The sequence below is a fragment of the Hippoglossus hippoglossus genome, chromosome 14 (genome assembly GCF_009819705.1).
Source record: "Hippoglossus hippoglossus isolate fHipHip1 chromosome 14, fHipHip1.pri, whole genome shotgun sequence".
Lineage (NCBI taxonomy): Eukaryota > Metazoa > Chordata > Actinopteri > Pleuronectiformes > Pleuronectidae > Hippoglossus > Hippoglossus hippoglossus.
The window spans coordinates 13,279,583-13,298,597 of NC_047164.1; the positions used below are offsets into that span (position 1 = coordinate 13,279,583).

Genomic DNA, 19,015 nt, shown 5'->3' on the forward strand with positions numbered 1-19,015 from the left:
AGACATGCTTTTGGCAGGTTTTGTTTATAGGTTTACAGTTATATAAAATGTCTGGGAAAGTGTGTCCGGACATTTTTGGGAGTTTGCCTTTCACATATTCTACTTTTTTTTCATCGTGAAATATTTGTACTTAGCTTTTTCAGTTAGAAACATTACCAACATGTCCACTAACTGTGAATTTTCACAGCTAACTCGTGACATTTTCTGGATCATCCTCAGGAACTGGCAGGAAAATTTCCAGAAAATGTCTGGAGCAACTGACTCAGACATTTGTGTCTTCACATCCACCCCCCTTGGAATATTTCAGGTAAGTATCCTGATTTCAGCGCATGTCTGAAAGCAGCTGAAGAAGGCCCACAGAATCTGTATGTGCTAAAAGTACGCGGAGCTACTGTAGTTTTGGGCCCATGGTGACAGGTTGGTCCAGTGAAGCAGCAACTGTTTATGGTCCAGTTTCTTTCACAGAGAGAGAGACCAGTAACTACAGGGAAACAAATGTTAATGAGGCACTTGACATTTAACTCCATAACGCTGCCACTTTGCCCCCTGCTGCTGTGTGGAATAACTGTCAGCCCTGCAGGAAAGACTGGCAGCCTGAGTGTGCATGAGACAAATAATTCTGTTGTTTGACACAAAACTCACACCTTGACAAAAGTCACTTACCTTGCAAACATAAGTGTTCTCGTGTATGTGTTGTAGGAAAGAGTCTTGAAGTATTTTTTGTTTGAGGTTGATAAAACTCTTTATACTGCACACACCCATTTAACAGACACTGTCATGTTACCTGTAAGTTGTGGATCATTGCTTGCTATTGTTATATTGTAAATCTGCACAATTATGCGCAAAATGCTCAATCTGACATTGTCGGAGAAACACCCACAGTTTCCATTTGACCTACAGCTAAACATGAGGAATAGAACATGATAGAAAAGGAACAATATATCCAAAGAATATTTTACCTTTCTATTGATGAGAGCACAGACTGAGTGTATTACACTACCCAAAATCTGCTGTTTTTATACAAGCATGATTAACATAGTAAAAAACTTGTAATAAGTACTGACTATGCATTATTTTATCCGAGTCCAACATGTCTACAATGAATTCTCTTGATAGATGCAAACCCAAGAGTTTGTCAAAGGCTTGATTCCAAACCTGAAAACAACCTTCCTTATTCTCTTGAGGGCTTCTTCATAACAGCCTGGTGCCTTTTTAAGCTGTTATATTCTGTACATTTATTTTGCTCCTTTAAGAGAAATATATGTTTAACATTTATTCTTCGATCGCGAGCTCCTCTGTTATCTCAGGTAAGCGAGTGATGGATTCTCAGGAGATGAAGGTCACACCACATGTTGTCTTTAACTGCAGCACTGAGCCCATCCTGGGGGCAGAACCACCAGCTAATTATTTGAAGGAGGGAACCTCCTGAAGCCTTACTCCTCATCTCTGCCATTAATCTGGTCTCATTTGTTACTGTAAGTTAGTGTGGAGGAGCCTATTTGTAGACCCGCTGACGTTTTTTTCCAGGAGCCCAAACTGTTGCCGTCCGTCTTGTGGTGAGTGATATTGTGAATTTTTGTGAGTTAAGATAAATCTTGGGAAACTGTAAAAGTGAATTTCTTTGTGCAGATCCATGGAAACAGCTTAAATCAGATCATGTACATCTGCATGTGTGATGATAGTGGCGGCATATTGCATTTGTATAAATTCTTGTGTTTTTATTGATAGAACCGACCAATAAAGAAGGAGCATCTCTGGTTGTTGACGAATGATGCTTTTCAATTATTGCTCTCTACGTGGTTCAGTGATTCATCTCTTGCATCAGTCTTCCCCAGCAACTACAACAATATAACTGTGGGGAAATATAGCATTAATAGCAGCTCTACTTCTGCAGTTTATAACAAACATACTGTGCAAGAGCAACAAGTTATTGTGAAATGTATTTACATTCTCAGCAAGCGGATAACCCCCCACGGGGCGGGCTGCTCGGCCTCCCCTCCCCTGCTGAACTCCTTTGAGACCCTCCCTGTGCCACTTGCAGCTGAGACCCAGGGAGCAGAATTAACAAGCAAATTGAAACAGACTCTATAGAATGGCACTCGGTAGAGCACATGCCTCCAGCAAGCGCCAACAGTTCCCTTAAATCCGATCAAACTGCACGAAAGTGCACAGACTCACTGATACCAGTTCCATAAATGTGCCAGATTTTTTTCCTTGAAAATCCACAAATTACTCCCTGGGAAATTGGTGAAAATGTCAAAAAGAAAAAACGCCCTGCAAATCTTAATAATGTTAAGGAAAGTAACAGTCTAAGGAAGTCTTCGCACTTCCATTTGGCGGAACAGGTGCGTAGGAGTGACACGGGTAGATCAAAAATGGGGGGGGAAGCATGTGCAAGATCTTTTTATCCTAAAGAAAAGAAAATAAAAATACCACATCTTTCCAATAGAGTTTTAGTAAAATCAGTTCGGATATTTTTTGCGTAATCCTGGTAACCAACACACAAACCTCTATGACAGAGATACCCTAAGTACTTTGACACACACTGTGTAATCTTGTTTGTAATTTTTATATTTCTTATCTGATAACTTAACGTTTGACATTTTGCCGCAGGCTGGCTGACTCTTGTGGGAGGGGGGAAGGATGTCTAACAACATGGCCAAGATTGCAGATGCTCGGAAGACTGTAGAGCAGCTGAAACTGGAGGTGAACATAGAGAGGATGATGGTGAGTCAGTGAGTCACTGAAGTCCAAGGCCCAAATATTATCTAAATATTTAACAGATCACTTCAGGTTGCTATGGAGTACTAAGATTCAAAATAATCTAAAAAAACTTTCACTCTCATGCATATACTTGGGCATCTATTTTAAGTATTTTTAAACTTGTACCTTCTCAAAAGCAGTACATATTTAACAGGTCACGTATGTTCCAGCAAACAAACACATTCCAAGCAATACAATCACAATTTTTGAATAAGCAGGCCCCTTTAATTCAAATTCTAGCTATCGGCCCATAACAGCTATTATGTTTCAAGAGGAAAGATATCAAACCAAGGAGGACAGATGTGCTTTAAGTCAGTTTTTGTTTTTTGTTTTAATCCTCTCCTCTTTGACACACCTACACATTTGAATACAAACTCTTTTTCGACAGGTATCCAAAGCAGCAGCCGATCTGATGGCCTACTGTGAAGCCCACGCCAAAGAGGACCCCCTGGTGACACCAATGCCTTCCTCTGAGAACCCGTTTAGGGAGAAGAAGTTATTCTGTGTAATACTATAACCCTCACATTCACGAGACAAAATAATGAATGTTCCTTTCAATGAATTCAGTGTCAAATTTAATGATAAAAACAAAAAGAAACCCCCTTTTTTATTATAACATTCAGTTTTGTATTTAAAGTAGCTCTTTGGTGACTGACTTTACCTGAGAGATGATGATCCATGGAGCATGAAAATGATGACAATAAAAATGGGAGCAAAGTTCATTCCCACAGGCATGTGCTGCTGCCTCTCCTTGTGCACACAGATTAGATATTAACCTTTTCACCAAATTGTTTTTAAGCTTTGTAATCTAAAATCAAACATTTCACTATAATAATAAAGAAATCTTTGGTCATATCTCGGTATTAATGTTTTCGATTATCTTGTTTTCACGTATCAAAATCAAAAGGCACAATAAATTACAGGTCCGTTGTTTACATAAGCAATACATATGCTTTAGACTTTCCACTACACTACATGTTTTAATTTGTACCTGAATACACAACATTGTTTTCTCTCCCTGGATGTCACAGCCGTTACCAAGCAGGGACGTCCCTCGCTTTCAGAAACCAATGTAAATTATGGGTGGGGCCATGTTGTGATGTCAATACAGGTTTGAAGTGCAGGGAACAGGTGTGCACGGTTCACACAAGACTCTGACAGCTGCTAACACTCACGGATTTCACCTGATCTCCAGAGCATTTGGGAGTTCGATAAGGTTTGTACATTTTTGTTAACCACATTGTAGCTGAGGGAACGGAGGATCAGTTTCACAGGTAGTATCTGTGGAGAGGACACTGTACAGCTTGTGCTTCAGATGGTGGAAATCACATTTGTGAAAGTTCAGTGTTTTTTGCTCGAGGTAATTACTCTCAGCTCATTTGCCTTCATGTCTGAGATGCAGTGTGTGATGTGAAGTTGTCGTGACATCAAGTTAAACAGGGGTAGTCAAGAAAAACTTGTTTGACCAAATGTGTGGGTTATAAAAATAACACTTGAGACTCACACCCGCTGTCACTGAGGACGAGAGGAGGAAGTTAATCTTCCTCATGTTGGTCAGTTTCGAAACTGAATCGGCCACAAACAGGACAATAAAACCTCAATTTGAAGTGACGCTAAATCCTTGTATCTAGTTTCTTGTATAAATACCTCGGTGTCACATTACATAACCTTCAATCACTAACACTTAAATGACTGCAACCAGCATTTCTACATCTGAGCTAGGACAGCATGCTTTAGTGCAGGTCTTGACACTTGCTTTATTCCCATAGGAGATAGTTACAACAACAACAAAAAATCTGAATAGAGAAGTAAGATAAGTTAATCTTTTATTTATATTATATTAGAATATTTTCTGCTTCGAGCTGTATTTATTATCGATGATTCATTCATTCAAGTTCTACTGGCCTTCATAAGGCCTTTAATAATAAGTAGTATTTCCCTAAAGACACATATGCAAACTTCTTCTTCACACTAACCATAATGTTTATGAGTTTCTTTATTCAAATACTTAAAGTTAAAAAACAAGGCTAAGTGTAAATTACTGGTATAATATGAATGAAGATTCAGTTGGGACCCCACCCCTGACAGTGCACTGATAAGATCCACTATAAAGAGGATGTCTCACTGTACTGGTTTTGTTGAAACTGAAGTAGTTCTTATCTGTGGTTGTGCAGAGTGGCAGTTCCTCTTTCACCAACTATCTTTGATGTGGACAAACACATTTTTTCGCACGAAGATCCATTAATCATTCCCAGGGGAAAACGGCAAAGACTTTAAAAAACGCCACTTTAAAGTGAGTAAATATTGAGTTGGTTCTTCCGTGGAAATCCATTTAGTTTTTTTTTTTGTGTAAACTTGCTTACAAACAAACATACGGACACACAAACGATACTCCCGGGCAGAGCAGCTGATTAAGTCGTTCGTCTGAGTTGTAGACAGTCTGCTCAGTCCGTTTAGACACGGACGATGTGATGGTCACAGGCTCTGACTTTCAGTTTTGCAAGACAAATGAGCAGCTATTGTCTGGGTTCAAGGGTTCACTTACCTCACTGAGCCCTTCCCTTTAGAGTGGTGTTTTCATTTGGCAACATGACTATTTAAGTTTATACATTTGACAGAAGTACAGAATACTCATAATCAACAAGTTGTGTGAATATAGAATGGCACCTGGTACTTATAGGCTTTACATTCCAGCAATTTACAGACATCTCATGAATACCTCAGCGATCTATTTGACTTTTTCACGTCAATGTGTTTGCTGTGAATAAATCACCCACTCATTCACTGACCCCTACTTTACTATATAATAAAATAAAATGTAATAGAATGCCTTTATTGCACAGCTGTATAACACAATTTAGCATAAAACAGGGATGGATATAAACAATAATACACACCGACATACTGTATGTGAGGAAGTGTGTAGTTCTGTGAACAGTATATTACCCTAAGACCAGCACAGTGTTAGTTTTTTTTTTTGCACTGGTCCAAATGTCTGTGGCTGATCATAGGCAGCAGGTTCTGTAAATGACCCGCAGTGAAGGTAGCTGGGTGTTTCTGTGCTGATGTGGTGACTCTCTGGAGAGCGCTCTTGTCAGCCACAGAACAGCTGGCATACCAGGGTGCTGAAGGTGAGTACGCTCTCCGCAGTGCAGCAATAGAAGGACACCAGCAGTTCTTTGGACAGTTTAGCTCGTCTGTAGGAAGTAGAGCCGCTTTTGTGCCTTCTTCACCAGAGAGGTAGTGTCGTCTGTCCACGTGAGTTCCTGGGAGATGTGTGTGCCTATGGGAATTTGAAGCTAGTCACTCTCTCCACTACGTCTGTAGGGGAGCAGGTTCCTCTTCCCTCTTCCTGAAACTGATGATCAGCTCCTTTTTGTTTTGGAGGAGATGGATGCTATAGGTTGTTTGCAGACTTCATCCCTTATAGGCAGTCTCATCGCTGTTGTGAATCAGTCCAACCACAGTGGTGTCATCTGCAAACTTGATGATTGCATTGGTGCTGTGGGTTGGTGTGCAGTTGTGGGTGTATATATATATATATATATATATTTATAAATACTAACGTATATAGTAACTTATGAGAGTGAGCTCATTGGCAGAAGAATAAAGTGCTAACGTCAGTGGAAAATCCCAAAATAAATTTGAAATGTTTATTTTACACTTAGTATTAATACTTTAAGGTAAAAAGCACATTGAAATAAACTTGTTTGCCTCTGTTTGTTCTGTGATGCGCCGCTCTGCTCGTATTTACATTTGCACGACAGGTGGTTATTCCCGCTGCCCTCTCTCCTCTCGTCTCTCCGCTGCGAGCGCAATACATGATGGTATATTTTGCTCGGTTAGTGAGCATCGGTTGCACGCTACTTTTCACAATGCATTGTGGGAAACAATGAGTCCACTATATAGGGTGTTCACTAAACATTCGGACAGCACTACAAAATTGCGACCTCACTATAGGGATAAGTGACACAGCCATTCTATTCCCAGCTGCCATTTTTATTCCCCTGTCCTTTCCTTCAGCTGTCACTTGACTTGTAATCATTATGTGGCTCTAAACACCATAAAATAATCAGCCTGCACTTTCACCTCAAAGCGGACTCCTGTCACACTCATAGGGAAAAAAGTGTTTGGTCCAAAATAAAACATTGTGATTCTCTCAAATGTACGTTATTAACTGCTCTGGTGTATTTCTTATGTTTTTTTTTAGGGCTTTACGATGGCCAACTTTGGAGGACATGCCATTCCTGGTACCTTCTTCCTGTTTTATGGCTTTTGGCTGACAGTGAAACACACTCTCCAACAAAACTGGAGGACGAGTCAGCCCAAGGGAAGACAGGCCATGCCACCTTTATTTAAAAAAATGGACTACATCGAAGGGGGATCCAAAATATTTGCTTCATTTGTGGGTCAGTTTTTTTCCTCCTCAATCCGTCTGCATGCGTAAACCCTCCAAATCTGCCCTCGACTCATTTGTCTTACGTTGTCGTCGCAGGTATTATGGTGGAACAGTTTGTGGTGGATGGGCCACACGCCCACCTGTACGACAGAGACAACAAATCGTGGGTGAAGCTGATGAACTGGCAGCACGGCACCATGTATCTGTTCTTTGGGATCTCAGGGATAGCATTGGTCACCAGCACCAAATCCAAACAGGTGCCACCTGGCGTTGACCGCCTTGCCCTCTCCATTGCTCTTTTTGTAGAAGGTAAGCTCTGAGTTTGAACTTTTTCCTTCAGATCACCGATGAACTTCTCAGACGTGTATTTGTTTCCGGTGTTTGACTCTCCCCCCTATCTTCCAGGTTTTCTGTTCTATCACCATGTGCAAAATCGTCCCCTTCTGGACGCCCACATCCACTCGCTGCTGCTCGTGGCTGTGTTTGCTGGATCAGCGAGCACCATGTTGGAGGTGTTCATAAGAGACAACTTTGTTCTGGAGCTGCTCAGGGGGTGTCTGTTCATCCTGCAGGGCTCGTGGTTCTTCCAGGTGATTTACAGAAATGCAGAAATGTGTTAAATGTGATTTGTGAATGTGTCCATAAACACGGTACCATATAATACTATACATCTGCAGAATATTTTTGAATTGATTTGACACGTGTCACACATTCAAACGCTGTTTTTTGAACACCTATAAATGTAGCATCCCATGCAGACAGTGTTTTTTATCAACACTGTTTGTTGTTTCAGATTGGATTTGTTCTGTACCCTTTAAACGGAGAACAGTGGGACTTGACAATGCACAACAACGCCATGTTTGTCACAATGTGCTTCTGCTGGCATTTAGCTGTCGCCCTTCTTCTGGTCGCCTGCACAGTGTGTGTGGTTTCTTGGTAAGTATCCCTCACCTATGAAATACCCTTACATACATTACATTACCTGTGTGTGACAACTAAATCAGAATTATAGAATGTGCCATAGTTAGAGCCAAATACTAAAAAACAAGTGAACTGGACTTGGTTGAGTTTCTTGACGACGTTTCACCTCTCATCCAAGAGGCTTCTTCAGTTCTATGTACATACTGCAAACAATACAGTCCTGACTTCCATCCCCAGGAAGTTTAACTACCATTCACACCTTAGGACACATGACTCACAGGGGGCAAGTGGGTCAACGACTCTCAACGACTCCCAACTAAACCAACAGCAACAAAACCAACAGCTATAGGTTTACACAGAGGGAAAATACATGATAGTCATTTGGAATCAAAGAAATTATGTGAAATAAAACTCTAATTAACGTTGACTGTAAATGATTTAATAATTCAGCACAGGTAACCTGGATTTTGTGTATTTTTATCTTAAGTGCAGGGGAAATGAGGGATAGTCACACATATTCTGGGCAGGACTGGTTCATCTCAAAGTCACTTCACTTATCAGAGTGACACGATGGCTGGGAGTCATTCAAAAGAGTTGTTAACTACCACTACCCCATTTTATAGATCTGATTGTTTCATTAAAATAAATCGATATTCTATATAGTCCCCTATTTTCCCATTCCATTCCAGTTTGAACATTCTTTCAACATTCAAACTTTTTGAGTTATATTCTGATCTCTGAACCTCTTGAAGTGTTTTATGGTTGACATGTATTTTTACTCTGCCTTAAGGATATGAGTCGTTGTTCTGAAATCTGCATGCGACCTTTACTTTGAAGTCTTGTCATTGTCTTCCTCTGTTTTACTGGTGCATTACTGCCTTTTACTCTGCAGTCAAAACATGAGTATAACATGATCATCATTCATTTACATGTTTGTGCACCTTCATGCATACACTGTTAGAACATGATTTCCACATATGAATTGAAAACCTGCTCTGCAGCAGTAGTACTGGTCTATACTGGACCTCTTAGATATTTCTCTTTCTCTGCACGTTACTTTGGAGGACGACTTTTTGGAAGTTGAGTTGAGTTAGAGAGGACAATAGCAGAAAGTCAGTTGTGAAATGTTTGTTGTTTATATGTTTCCTAAAGTGTTCCTCTCTTGTTCCAACAGCACAGTGAGGAGATTCTCAGGAAAGGCACAGGATATAGAAATCGGAATGAGAAACACATCCTCAAGTACAATTTGCCAGAAAGCTTTGCTTGAAGAGTCTGATGAAGAGTGAAGGCTGTGTTTTGGTTCTTCAATTTTTTATTTAATTTTCTATGTTTGTGGTTTGTGTGCATCTCGAGCTACTGTTTGCCCAATGTCGTTTAGATTTTTCTTTGGTAAAAATTAACAAATGAAAAAACAAAAATCTATCTGTTATTATGTTTTATTTAACAACTGGTAAGAGAACTAATGATGTACAAACAAAAAACAAGTCAAAGTAAGTCCAACTCACTTCACACATGCCAATATTGTATTTCATCACACATTTAATGAAATGACAAACACAAGATTCAAGTGACAGTCATAAAGAAATTGGAAAGTTGTGCCTTTGAAGGAGATTTTGGTAAAATAACCACAGAACAAGTTATTTCCCAAGTTTGTCGACAATTGAAAGGAAAATGTAGAATATCGAATCTTGACTTTTTATGATTGCCATTGTAAACTGCCTGATTTAGCCTATTTATGTTTTTATTACTTTTCAGCTCTAGCAAATACAATTCAGGAGACGAATAATGAAAACTTCAGTCTGAACACAGAAAAGAAAGATGTTTCTTGCTTTTTTTAGAGATTGTCCAACTTGGAAAATAAAGGCTTATGACATACTGTAACAACAATCACCAAATACAGGCATGTGTGTGCTGGAGTGGACCTACGAGTCACTGCTGAGCAGGTAGGATTACTGTTTAGGAGCAGGTGGGGGATCAGGTGCACATTTGGGTGACGGTGCTGTTGTGACCACGACCGTGGAAACTGATTTCGGAGAGCCCGTGGCCATGTGCTGCTGGAGCTGCTGTGCCTGAACCGTCTGGATGCGAACCTAGAGGAAGAAAGATAGTTCACCCCAGCTGGCTCCATGTTTGTTTAAGAAGCTATTTAGCATTTCCTTATAGGTAATAGTCATATATATATATGACCGCATTTGTAAATTTACCTGTGTGGCCTGTCCTTGCTGCTGAAGCTGTTGGAACTGTTGTGCTGTGACAAAGCTGACTGGTTTGTTTCCTGCAATCAGCTTTGTGCCAGCAGGCATCGTGGTGAGGATGATGTTCCTGCCCAGGCTGCTGAGGCTGCTCAGAGAAGAGAAATGAAAATAAAAGGCACAAAAAAAACCAACATGTCAGTTACTTAGAAGCTGCAGAGAAATTCTGTCAAGAGAAACAGTATGTAAATGTAGCTGCCATCACCTTGACATATTGACCATCAAAGCATTGAATCTCACAATTTTTTTTAATAAAATACAGTGGAAATCTCTAAATTACACAATCTTTACAGTAAAAATAGTATTTATTCCATTAGGAGAAGGTCTTAACATGTGTAATGTTCTCAATAAATACACTAACATAAATAACAGAGGACTATGAGACTTACTTTGCGCTCAGGCTTCCTTTAACCATCGATGAGGTCACTACGCTCTTGCTCTTCAGTGGTTGGTTGAGGACAGAGATCGGCACAGTGATTCGCGTAGGTAACTTCCCCTATGGTGAAAGAAAAGCATTGTTCCTTAGCCAATATGAAATCTTTATTTCAGAGTTAATAATACGAACAAAGATGCTTGGGGTAATAGATGGTGTCATCACACAGTTTGTCCAGCAGAGGGCACTTTAACTACATTGTACACTACACTCAGTCGCACCACATGTAGTCAAGAGGTGGCTTATGTCGCTGAATACATAATAGGCTTCCTCATCATTTCATCTTTTCTAATAGTACTCCAAAATATGTGTATGTGTGGATATAAAGAGCATCAGCTGATATTCAACTATCAAAACTTTTTACTGAAATCCGTATAGACAGTTGTAGAGAAAAGAAACTGAGGAAAAAGCTGATATGATCCTGATCATTAAATCTAACGTCTCTCGAGAGGAAAAGATTGAGTTAGTTCGATTCAGCGAGGCATTTGGGCCCTCACTGCTTTGTGCATTAGTCTTATGATCTTTACGTTAATATGTTTCATACTTTTGGTCTTTGCTTTGTGTTCTTCCACACAGCACAGATGTAGGAAGGAAAGCAACATGAAGGAGAGTGAATGTGACAAAGAATTGGCAACATTTATTTCCTAAAGGTTTTCATGTAAAAAGGTATATGTATAAGGTGTGAGAGTGGGAAGTGTGTGTGGTTCTTTTAGATGGGGTTTTGCTGTACAAAAGCCATAATCATAGAGATATCTCATCTGAAAGAATCTGAAAAGGAAATGAATGATTCTCTTACTGTTTGTGTAGTAACCACTGTAGCAGGGACCTGCCTCACAGTGGCCGTAGCTGTTCCCAACGTCAGAGATGAACAAGAGGCTCCAGGAGCCACTGTGATCCCCTTGGCACTAGCTACAACGCTGGCAGCCATGGTCACCACATTAGCACAAGTGGACACAGTGATTGGTTTACTGCCAGTAGTGGTGGTCATTGTGATGGTCTGACCCTGTTTCTGAGGGATAACACCAAGCCCCGGCATTATCCGAATGGTGGCGCCACCCTTGTCAGGTGACGTCACGGTGGAGAAGGTCCTCGTTTTTTGGTCAGCCGTGACAGCCAGTGTCGGCATCAGACGTATGTCTCCTGCCGCCTTCAACAAGGTGGAGGTGATGTGGCCCGCTTTAGTGGTCTGTACTTCCCCTGTAATGGAGGCAGAGGAAGTGTGGGACGGCGTCATGTGCAGAGTGGCTGATATGCTCTTGCTGGTGGCGGTGCCCAGGAAGTCAGGGGTGAGTTTGACGGTTGCAACTGGAGATTTGGCAAGAGTCGCCATCATGTCTGGGGTTATCCGCAGCACCGTCTGGCCTTTAGAGTCTGTAGTGATGGAGGATGGCGGAAGACGTAGCACATCTTTACCCTGAATGCGCAAGTTTGTAGCAGTTATTGGAATTCCTGCTCCTCCTGCGGTCTTCATTCCCAGCTGTCCTGTGATAGACACCTGGAAAGAAAAACAAGCAAAAGACCAAATTCAGCCTTCTTGTACTTTGAGACTGTTGAGTCCAACTGGTAGTCGACCTAACTGATCAAATATCCCTTCTAACACAAAATGCTCCACCTGTTTAATGTGGGAGCTGGCGAGCATAGCAGGGGAACCAGGGTTGTTAGCCGGGCTTCCAGGTGATCCAGTTTGAGGTTTAGCTACAGTTACAGACAGGGTGGTTGGCACCTGGACTGGACTACTCCCAGACTGAGTCCTCAGAGGCAAAGACACCACAGTCTATTGAAAAGTAAATTGATTAGACAGTTGCAATGTACAAAACAAACACAGCTATTCATCTTATGCTCAATTTTGTTATTCTGGTTACCTGTGAAATGCCCTTGGCTGTCACTGAGAGCGGCATCCTGATCTGATGTGGGGTCTGATGGACCAGTGTGGCCTGCTGGCTTCCTGCCGATGAGGTCAAACCAGCCTGAGTAGAAACTACCCGCACCTGAGGAAGGGAGCCCGCCGCCAGATGACTCACTATCCGAGCAGCGTGTTGAGACGTGACCGTCTGTGACACTGGTGGGCCAGCCTTCGTGGTGGGTAAGATGGTTCCCAGCTGAGGCAACGAAGGAGGGGACACTAGGAGAACACTGGGAGAGCGAGGAGGAAAACAGGGAATCACAAGAGAAGATTTAGTTTCAAATAGCTTAGATGAAACATGCATGTATTATATTTATTGTACAATATAAATAAGAACAAAAATATCTTGTGTCTGACCCTGGACTGGTTTTTATTGTCTCTGGGACTACAGTTTTTGTCGGCGTGGTGGCCGCGCAGGGTAAGGGTGACTTCGGGGTTCCAGGTGTGTTTGGGGTGGGTGTTGTTGGAGTTGGTGACATAGGATTGGAGCCAATATCCTGTCCCGCTTCCCAACATCCAGGGGTTTTACTGCCGCCGTCTTTACTTCCAGGCTTCTAAAACATAAATGGGCAATGAGATTCACAATCAGCAACTAAAATGTGCTTTTCTCAGACAGAATATATATGATTTCTGATCTGTGAAATGCAACTAGTTGTTTTTTTTCTACAGAAAAATGTAGAGTGCAGTGGACTCACAGGCTTGGATGCAGGTTTAGGCTTCTGCTGAAGAGCTTTTCTTGCTTTTGCAGCCGCAGCTTGAGCCTGGTGGATTCGCTCTGGGGGGAAGAAAGGAAGAAAAAAAGAATCAGCACTTTTTTTTAAAAATCTGGTTTGATCTTTAAGGTCAAGATGTTATGAAATTCTAAAACTACAGAGTCTAGAGTAAGAAATAGTAGACATCTTCTCTTCAGACTTGCTTCCACTCACAAACTACAGTTGTTGCTTACCAAACTCCTCTTGAGTGCGATGACGGTGCAGGTAAATCCACAGTTTGCGGCCAATGTCATATTTTACACAAGGATCTTTTTCATAATGAAGTCTATCCAGGGCTCCACTGACAACTGTGTTCACCTGTGTGGAAAACAAAGACCATCACTAACCATTAGGACACAGCTTAAAGGTAACAAGAGTAAAAGAAGCTCAGCAACCAGTGATAATCCCCGTCCATGCCAACACCTGAAACCGCATATAAAGTGACCATTCACCTATACTGGGCATGTGCATACCCGTGTAAACAGGAAGCAGATTGTGTAAACTGAATTTAGTTGCTTAATACTACAAATTAAAAATTACAATGGTAAAAATTAGGGGCAGGGATTTCTGTTCTTGTTTTGCATTTACCGCTGGTGGTCCAATCGTGACTGATGAGAACAAATCAGGAAGTATATGCGGATGACTGCGGGTGTTTCCAAACGTCTCAGTTTTTGCCCATCTACAATGCAGCCCCAGTTTTCAAAATAAAACGGGGCTAATAATGTTTCCCGTTTTTGGTGCTTAAAAACTCCTATTAGTGTGAATGGCAGATGGAAACAGAGCAGCACTCCTATGTTTTAAAACTAAAGTGTAAATGTAGTAGATGTAACACAGCCTGACAAAGCTGAAAGCAAATCAATCACACCTGAGCACTAGTGACATCTGGAGCAAGAAACTGCGAGTCTTTCAACAGTTCACAGATCTCTGCCCTTGTTCCTTCTCCATTGGGTAACCTGGCTGCCGCATCCCGCACTATGGAAGAAGAACAGGGGAAAGAAGTCAGAAATATGTTAGTGCTTTCCTTTGCAAACACTGATTCTCTTGAAAATGTAGGAGTGAAACAGCCGGTCTAACCCAGAGAGAGAATGGTGACGTATGGCGGTCGGTCCGAGCGGAGCAGCGTGTGCTCCCTGGCTTTGTTGAGAGACATCTCTTTATCGAACACTCCTTTAACAGGCCCCACCACAGATTCAAAGCCATGCATCCTGAAGGTGAAGGCTTTGTGTGGCTGGTTGTATCGCTGCTGCTCCTAAAAAACACAAAAAAATGTCTGTTGTTGTAAAGAGTTCATGTCCTGGTAAAAGAGGCCAAATGTTATAAAACAGTTATTCCAGAGGCAAGAACAAACCTGGACTTGAAACACTTGTCTTTCATCTCCAGTGCTGGGCCGCACCACATAATCAGTCGAACTGCTTGGTTAAAGACATGACACTGTTAACTAACAGCATTGATATTAAAACTCAAAACACTTTATGTTAAAATAAAAAATAGCATGTCCTGCCAATCACATAACTTTTATCTTTACATTGCACATTTACAGAACAGTCTAATGTTGTATATAGTATTTCTGTTATATTTTTAGATTGTTGCCATTCTTATTTTTATTTCTTAGTCTTTTCTCCTTGTGTCAAATTAGAATTTCCTGTACAGAGGATCAATAAAGGTACATCTTATCTTAACTACCCAAAAAGTAATAATCATTTAATTTTCTACCTATCAACTGTTATCATAATTGGTGAATGACAGAATCTTACACTCTTTGTGTGGGAGAAGTCATCTCTAACATGTCTTCACTTTCTGTCTGTGGAAAACAAAAAAGAGTTAGATATAAATATAACAACACAGTACAAGTGAGTGATAAGACAGTACTTGTAATAACTGTGCTACCTTGACAACTAAATCTTTAGAGTCCATCCACAACTGGAAGAGTGCACTGAGATCCTTCTCTGTGTCATGAGCAGGGCCTGAAATACGTCATGGACATTAATCTCAATCATCAGAATCATCCCCAAACAACAAGACCTTCATCAATCAGGAACTTCTTACCAATCCACCTCCACTGCTGAGATTCATCGGAAAACTCCACAAATGGAGCAAAGCCACTGGGGAGCGCGATCATGCCATCTGATGGATTAAAGTAAGAGTGTAAGTGAGTGAGTAACATGGGGTGAAAACTAGAGTCGGACTAGTTCTCTGTGAGTGACCGACGCTACTGACCTTTAGTCTCCCCTGCAAGAAACTGCAGAGCTTGAAGAACCAAGTCAGACCAACAGGAAGCAGATGAAAACCACACGTTGAGGGAACTTGCTGGAGAGGACTGCCACATCTGAACTTTCTCCTCCAACTGAGAATTCAAACCGTACATGTTATAATGTTATAACTGTGATCAATTAGGAATATGATAATTATGCGAGACTCTTTAATGAGTGCATACCATTGAAGTGCTGGCAAGAGTCTCTGTCCTTAAGATGCTCTCCAACAAGCTGAAAAAGCTGACAGCTATTTCCTCAACTGCAACCGGGCTGCTCTGACACTCCTCCACAATTCTGAAATAATAACGGTTCTTTACATTAGTTATATCTAATATAGCAGGAGACTAATATATATTACACTAACAATACTGTAAAGCTGCTTTCAGACGTGCACATGGATGAAATTATGCAGAGGGGCTGTATGCGAGAACCCAAATCACGGAGTTAGAGGTCTAGACATTCTCTAGAGTTTTTAACAATTGTCCAGACGTTTTCTGGAGTCTAAAAAAGGCTTAAATGTTCTTGACAACTGTGTGGTACAAGACTCACTCCTCCTTGATGTGCTGCAGTGGAGTAGACGGCGTGTCGGGCAGGGAGTTGATGATGTTCCCTTGTGGGGCTGACGCTGTGTCTGTAGGTGCAAGACTTTCAAAGGGATCCTCAGATTCAACTTTTATTGTCCTCATTTTCTTTTTTTTCCTTTCATCTCTCATTTTCTTCTTAGGTAGAGACAGATCAAAGAGTACTGGAAGATAAGAAAGACAGAAATACATATTATAAACTCTGGGATATGAAGCGATAATTTGATTTAGGTTCTCTCTTTTTTAATACTAATTTACTCACACATATTAGTCCCCTTCCGACCAATATTTGCTCTTGAAAGTACATCTCCAAGATGGATATCAGAGGTCATCAAGTCCGGATGGTCCTGAATAAAATCGATCATTAGTGTTACATATGTACAAGTTAAGACTAAATGCTATGGATTTTTAAAAAGCACTTACAGGCTGTCGCTTCCTCTTCTCTCGATGATTTTGCAGCATGACTTTCAAGTCTCGCTCACCCAGTTCTATTTTCTCTGTTTAGAAATAACATTTCTTTTAGCATCATTCAGTCATTCATACAGTAAAGGCAACGTCATATGGATATTGCAGAAATCACTGACCAGTACTCTTCATGTCTTGGGTAGAGAGGCTGGGGAAGACTCTGAGTGAAACAGTTGGAGTTGGAGAGGAAGGTGATTGTGGTGCTGCAGTCCATGACGATATGTCTACAGGCATAAAGATAAACAAAAGACTCAATAAGATCTGTTTGAAATAAATCAGCTTTTTCCTACTGATGTTTTAATCCATATTTTTTTTATTTTGCATGTTTCACTATTGCTTGTGCCCACCACCTAAATCAACTTGTGAACTCTAATTTCAGGGAAGTGCTTTAGAAATAAAAGGTATTTGAATAATAATACGAGAACAGACTGACCGTCATCATCAGATGAAGCATTGCTGTCTCCACACTCATTTTTGACCTCCTTCAGTATGCGGCTCAATCTTCTTCTCACCCTTGGCTCCCGCATTTCAGCATGATTCTTGGCCGGCAACTTTTTTTTTGGTGGAAAGTCCAAACCATTATGAACTGCAAACTCCAGCAGCTCCTACAACAAAAGGACAAATTGAAGTACCTACTGCATGAGGGCATGTGCTTTGTACTTCAAACTTCTGGCAAAAAATACCTTTCTGGAGACGAGGATTTGCTTCAGCAGTCTGTGGTAATACTGCTGGCGGGAATACAACTGTTGCTTCTTCTGAGACTTGGCACACAACTCCCTGTACTTGACCACCTCGGGATTGAAGTAACCATCTGGGTTGAAACAATCGTGATCACAAAGTGTTTTATTGATTGCATTTTATTAATTCATCCAGCTTAATACACATTTTGGGGTTTTGGTGAGTGAATAAATGGGTAAATAGGACATACCTCTGAATAGTTTTTGTGCAAGATGAAGGGGATTTCCAAAGTTTAAATCTTTGTTGTTGAATAGGTCACTGATGGTGCTGTCTTGCTCCGCAACGTTGTCGTCAGGGAACTGTGGTAAAAACTGACGAAGGTGCTGCCTCTGGGAATCTGTCAGTGCGTCAGTCCAGGTGCTTTCGCTCATCACAGAGAAGAAGATGTCCGGCTGTGGAAAAACAAACGGAAACCAGCAAATGTGAATGCAACGTGTATATGAACCTGCACACAGAGCTAACAACGCAGACAAGAGCAGACAAACTCACGTCCTCCAGCAGGTCCTCTGGGAGGTTGACCCTGCAGTCTCCCAGCATGCATTCCTCCGTGATCTGTCCATCGTTTTCTTCTTTTGGATCAATAGCGTCTGTCAGCATGTGTGTGAGGGCATTCATTCTTCTTCAAGTCTGTGCACACTGAAAAACCCACTAAGTCAGACACATTCTCGTTTCAATCTGCACATAACTCCAGCTGATGCGTTTGCCTTCCAGCCATTCAACTTGCAAACACTGTCGGGTTTACAGCTTTGAAATAGTCAGGTAGTAAACCAACAAACCACCAATATTAGTGAGGATTCACCAATGTCAAAACATTAGCCACTTAGCGAGCTATGCTAAGAGCTACGTTAGCAAGAGAGCCCGTTAAAGCATTTGTATTCCCCTTTAAATATTCAACGCAGACAACGTAATACACAATAAGATGTGTAGGCAGGTATCGATGTTGTGAGTGAACTGACACGGGGGGTTAAACACAGGCAGCAGCTCTTACCTGACACTGTTTTCTGTTTCGGGAAACGAAGAGGGAACTGTTTGACCGACGGACCATTTTTCTTCTTCTACTACTTTGACACCGCTCCGCTCGCGCGCTCTGCTGCCCTCCACAGGAAGTCAACGAATAAATGGTAAATATATTTTGTAAGAGTTTAAAGTTTTCTTACATAAATCTTCACATTTTGTCGCAGTCAGTATTTTCAACACTGGAGGAAAAACCCCAAGTGTTACTTAACACATTCAGTCCCTAACCAATGGTTGACTGCTAGTAGCTAGCTAGCCACAGCTAATGTTGCTAATAGGTTTAATTTAGCTTCCCTCACTGCATTTCCTCAAGTTGCTTTCATGTTTTTTGAAAGGGGGGGGCTGCAGCCGTTTCTGCTGACCCAGAGGATGTGGAGCAAACCTAAACCTCCACGGGCCCCTGAGGACCTGGGGCCCCCGGCCAGTTGTCCCCTTTGCTCAGTGGGAGGTAAACTTAGGCTATTTTCAACCCATATGATCAATGTGGTGTAGTATTGTGATAAAGAAGTAAACTAGTTCCATGCATTTTACATTGAGAATGT

At 41.3% G+C, this 19,015-nt stretch overlaps 3 protein-coding genes across 3 annotated transcripts; 2 read left to right on the top strand and 1 right to left on the bottom strand.

Annotated features, from left to right (window-relative positions):
- Nucleotides 1-1,141: 1,141 nt before the first annotated feature.
- On the top strand, nucleotides 1,142-3,694 carry gng8 (guanine nucleotide binding protein (G protein), gamma 8). Its single transcript, XM_034606468.1, has 3 exons — nucleotides 1,142-1,556; nucleotides 2,614-2,727; nucleotides 3,152-3,694. Exons 2-3 carry the CDS (start codon nucleotides 2,644-2,646, stop codon nucleotides 3,278-3,280), a joined length of 213 nt encoding a protein of 70 aa, XP_034462359.1. The 5' UTR covers nucleotides 1,142-1,556; nucleotides 2,614-2,643; the 3' UTR covers nucleotides 3,281-3,694.
- A 151-nt stretch (nucleotides 3,695-3,845) lies between these two features.
- On the top strand, nucleotides 3,846-10,607 carry tmem45b (transmembrane protein 45B). The gene is made up of 6 exons (XM_034606467.1): nucleotides 3,846-3,979; nucleotides 6,974-7,172; nucleotides 7,259-7,471; nucleotides 7,568-7,752; nucleotides 7,956-8,098; nucleotides 9,258-10,607. The coding sequence occupies exons 2-6, from the start codon at nucleotides 6,983-6,985 to the stop codon at nucleotides 9,367-9,369; spliced, it is 843 nt and encodes a 280-aa protein (XP_034462358.1). The 5' UTR covers nucleotides 3,846-3,979; nucleotides 6,974-6,982; the 3' UTR covers nucleotides 9,370-10,607.
- On the bottom strand, nucleotides 9,504-18,569 carry nfrkb (nuclear factor related to kappaB binding protein). The gene is made up of 26 exons (XM_034606463.1): nucleotides 18,448-18,569; nucleotides 17,949-18,086; nucleotides 17,650-17,851; nucleotides 17,405-17,532; nucleotides 17,155-17,326; nucleotides 16,841-16,945; nucleotides 16,680-16,753; nucleotides 16,519-16,603; nucleotides 16,225-16,420; nucleotides 15,858-15,969; nucleotides 15,641-15,767; nucleotides 15,470-15,547; nucleotides 15,311-15,387; nucleotides 15,178-15,224; nucleotides 14,772-14,832; nucleotides 14,498-14,672; nucleotides 14,289-14,395; nucleotides 13,618-13,741; nucleotides 13,367-13,446; nucleotides 13,029-13,225; nucleotides 12,631-12,901; nucleotides 12,381-12,542; nucleotides 11,565-12,263; nucleotides 10,725-10,831; nucleotides 10,288-10,423; nucleotides 9,504-10,173 (listed from the first exon to the last, which is right to left on the bottom strand). Exons 2-26 carry the CDS (start codon nucleotides 18,072-18,074, stop codon nucleotides 10,033-10,035), a joined length of 3,789 nt encoding a protein of 1,262 aa, XP_034462354.1. The 5' UTR covers nucleotides 18,075-18,086; nucleotides 18,448-18,569; the 3' UTR covers nucleotides 9,504-10,032.
- Nucleotides 18,570-19,015: the final 446 nt, after the last annotated feature.

Bases quoted from the DNA above. Each gene is read 5' to 3' on its own strand.
- gng8 (XM_034606468.1), top strand. From the start codon at position 2,644: ATGTCTAACAACATGGCCAAGATTGCAGATGCTCGGAAGACTGTAGAG. The intron at 2,728-3,151 runs GTGAGTCAGTGA...CTTTTTCGACAG, and splicing joins TGAACATAGAGAGGATGATG to GTATCCAAAGCAGCAGCCGA.
- tmem45b (XM_034606467.1), top strand. From the start codon at position 6,983: ATGGCCAACTTTGGAGGACATGCCATTCCTGGTACCTTCTTCCTGTTT. The intron at 7,173-7,258 runs GTCAGTTTTTTT...TTGTCGTCGCAG, and splicing joins AATATTTGCTTCATTTGTGG to GTATTATGGTGGAACAGTTT. The intron at 7,753-7,955 runs GTGATTTACAGA...TTGTTGTTTCAG, and splicing joins AGGGCTCGTGGTTCTTCCAG to ATTGGATTTGTTCTGTACCC.
- nfrkb (XM_034606463.1), bottom strand. From the start codon at position 18,074: ATGAATGCCCTCACACACATGCTGACAGACGCTATTGATCCAAAAGAA. The intron at 16,754-16,840 runs GTCAGTGATTTC...ATTTCTAAACAG, and splicing joins CCAAGACATGAAGAGTACTG to AGAAAATAGAACTGGGTGAG. The intron at 16,604-16,679 runs GTAAGTGCTTTT...GATTTTATTCAG, and splicing joins AGAAGAGGAAGCGACAGCCT to GACCATCCGGACTTGATGAC.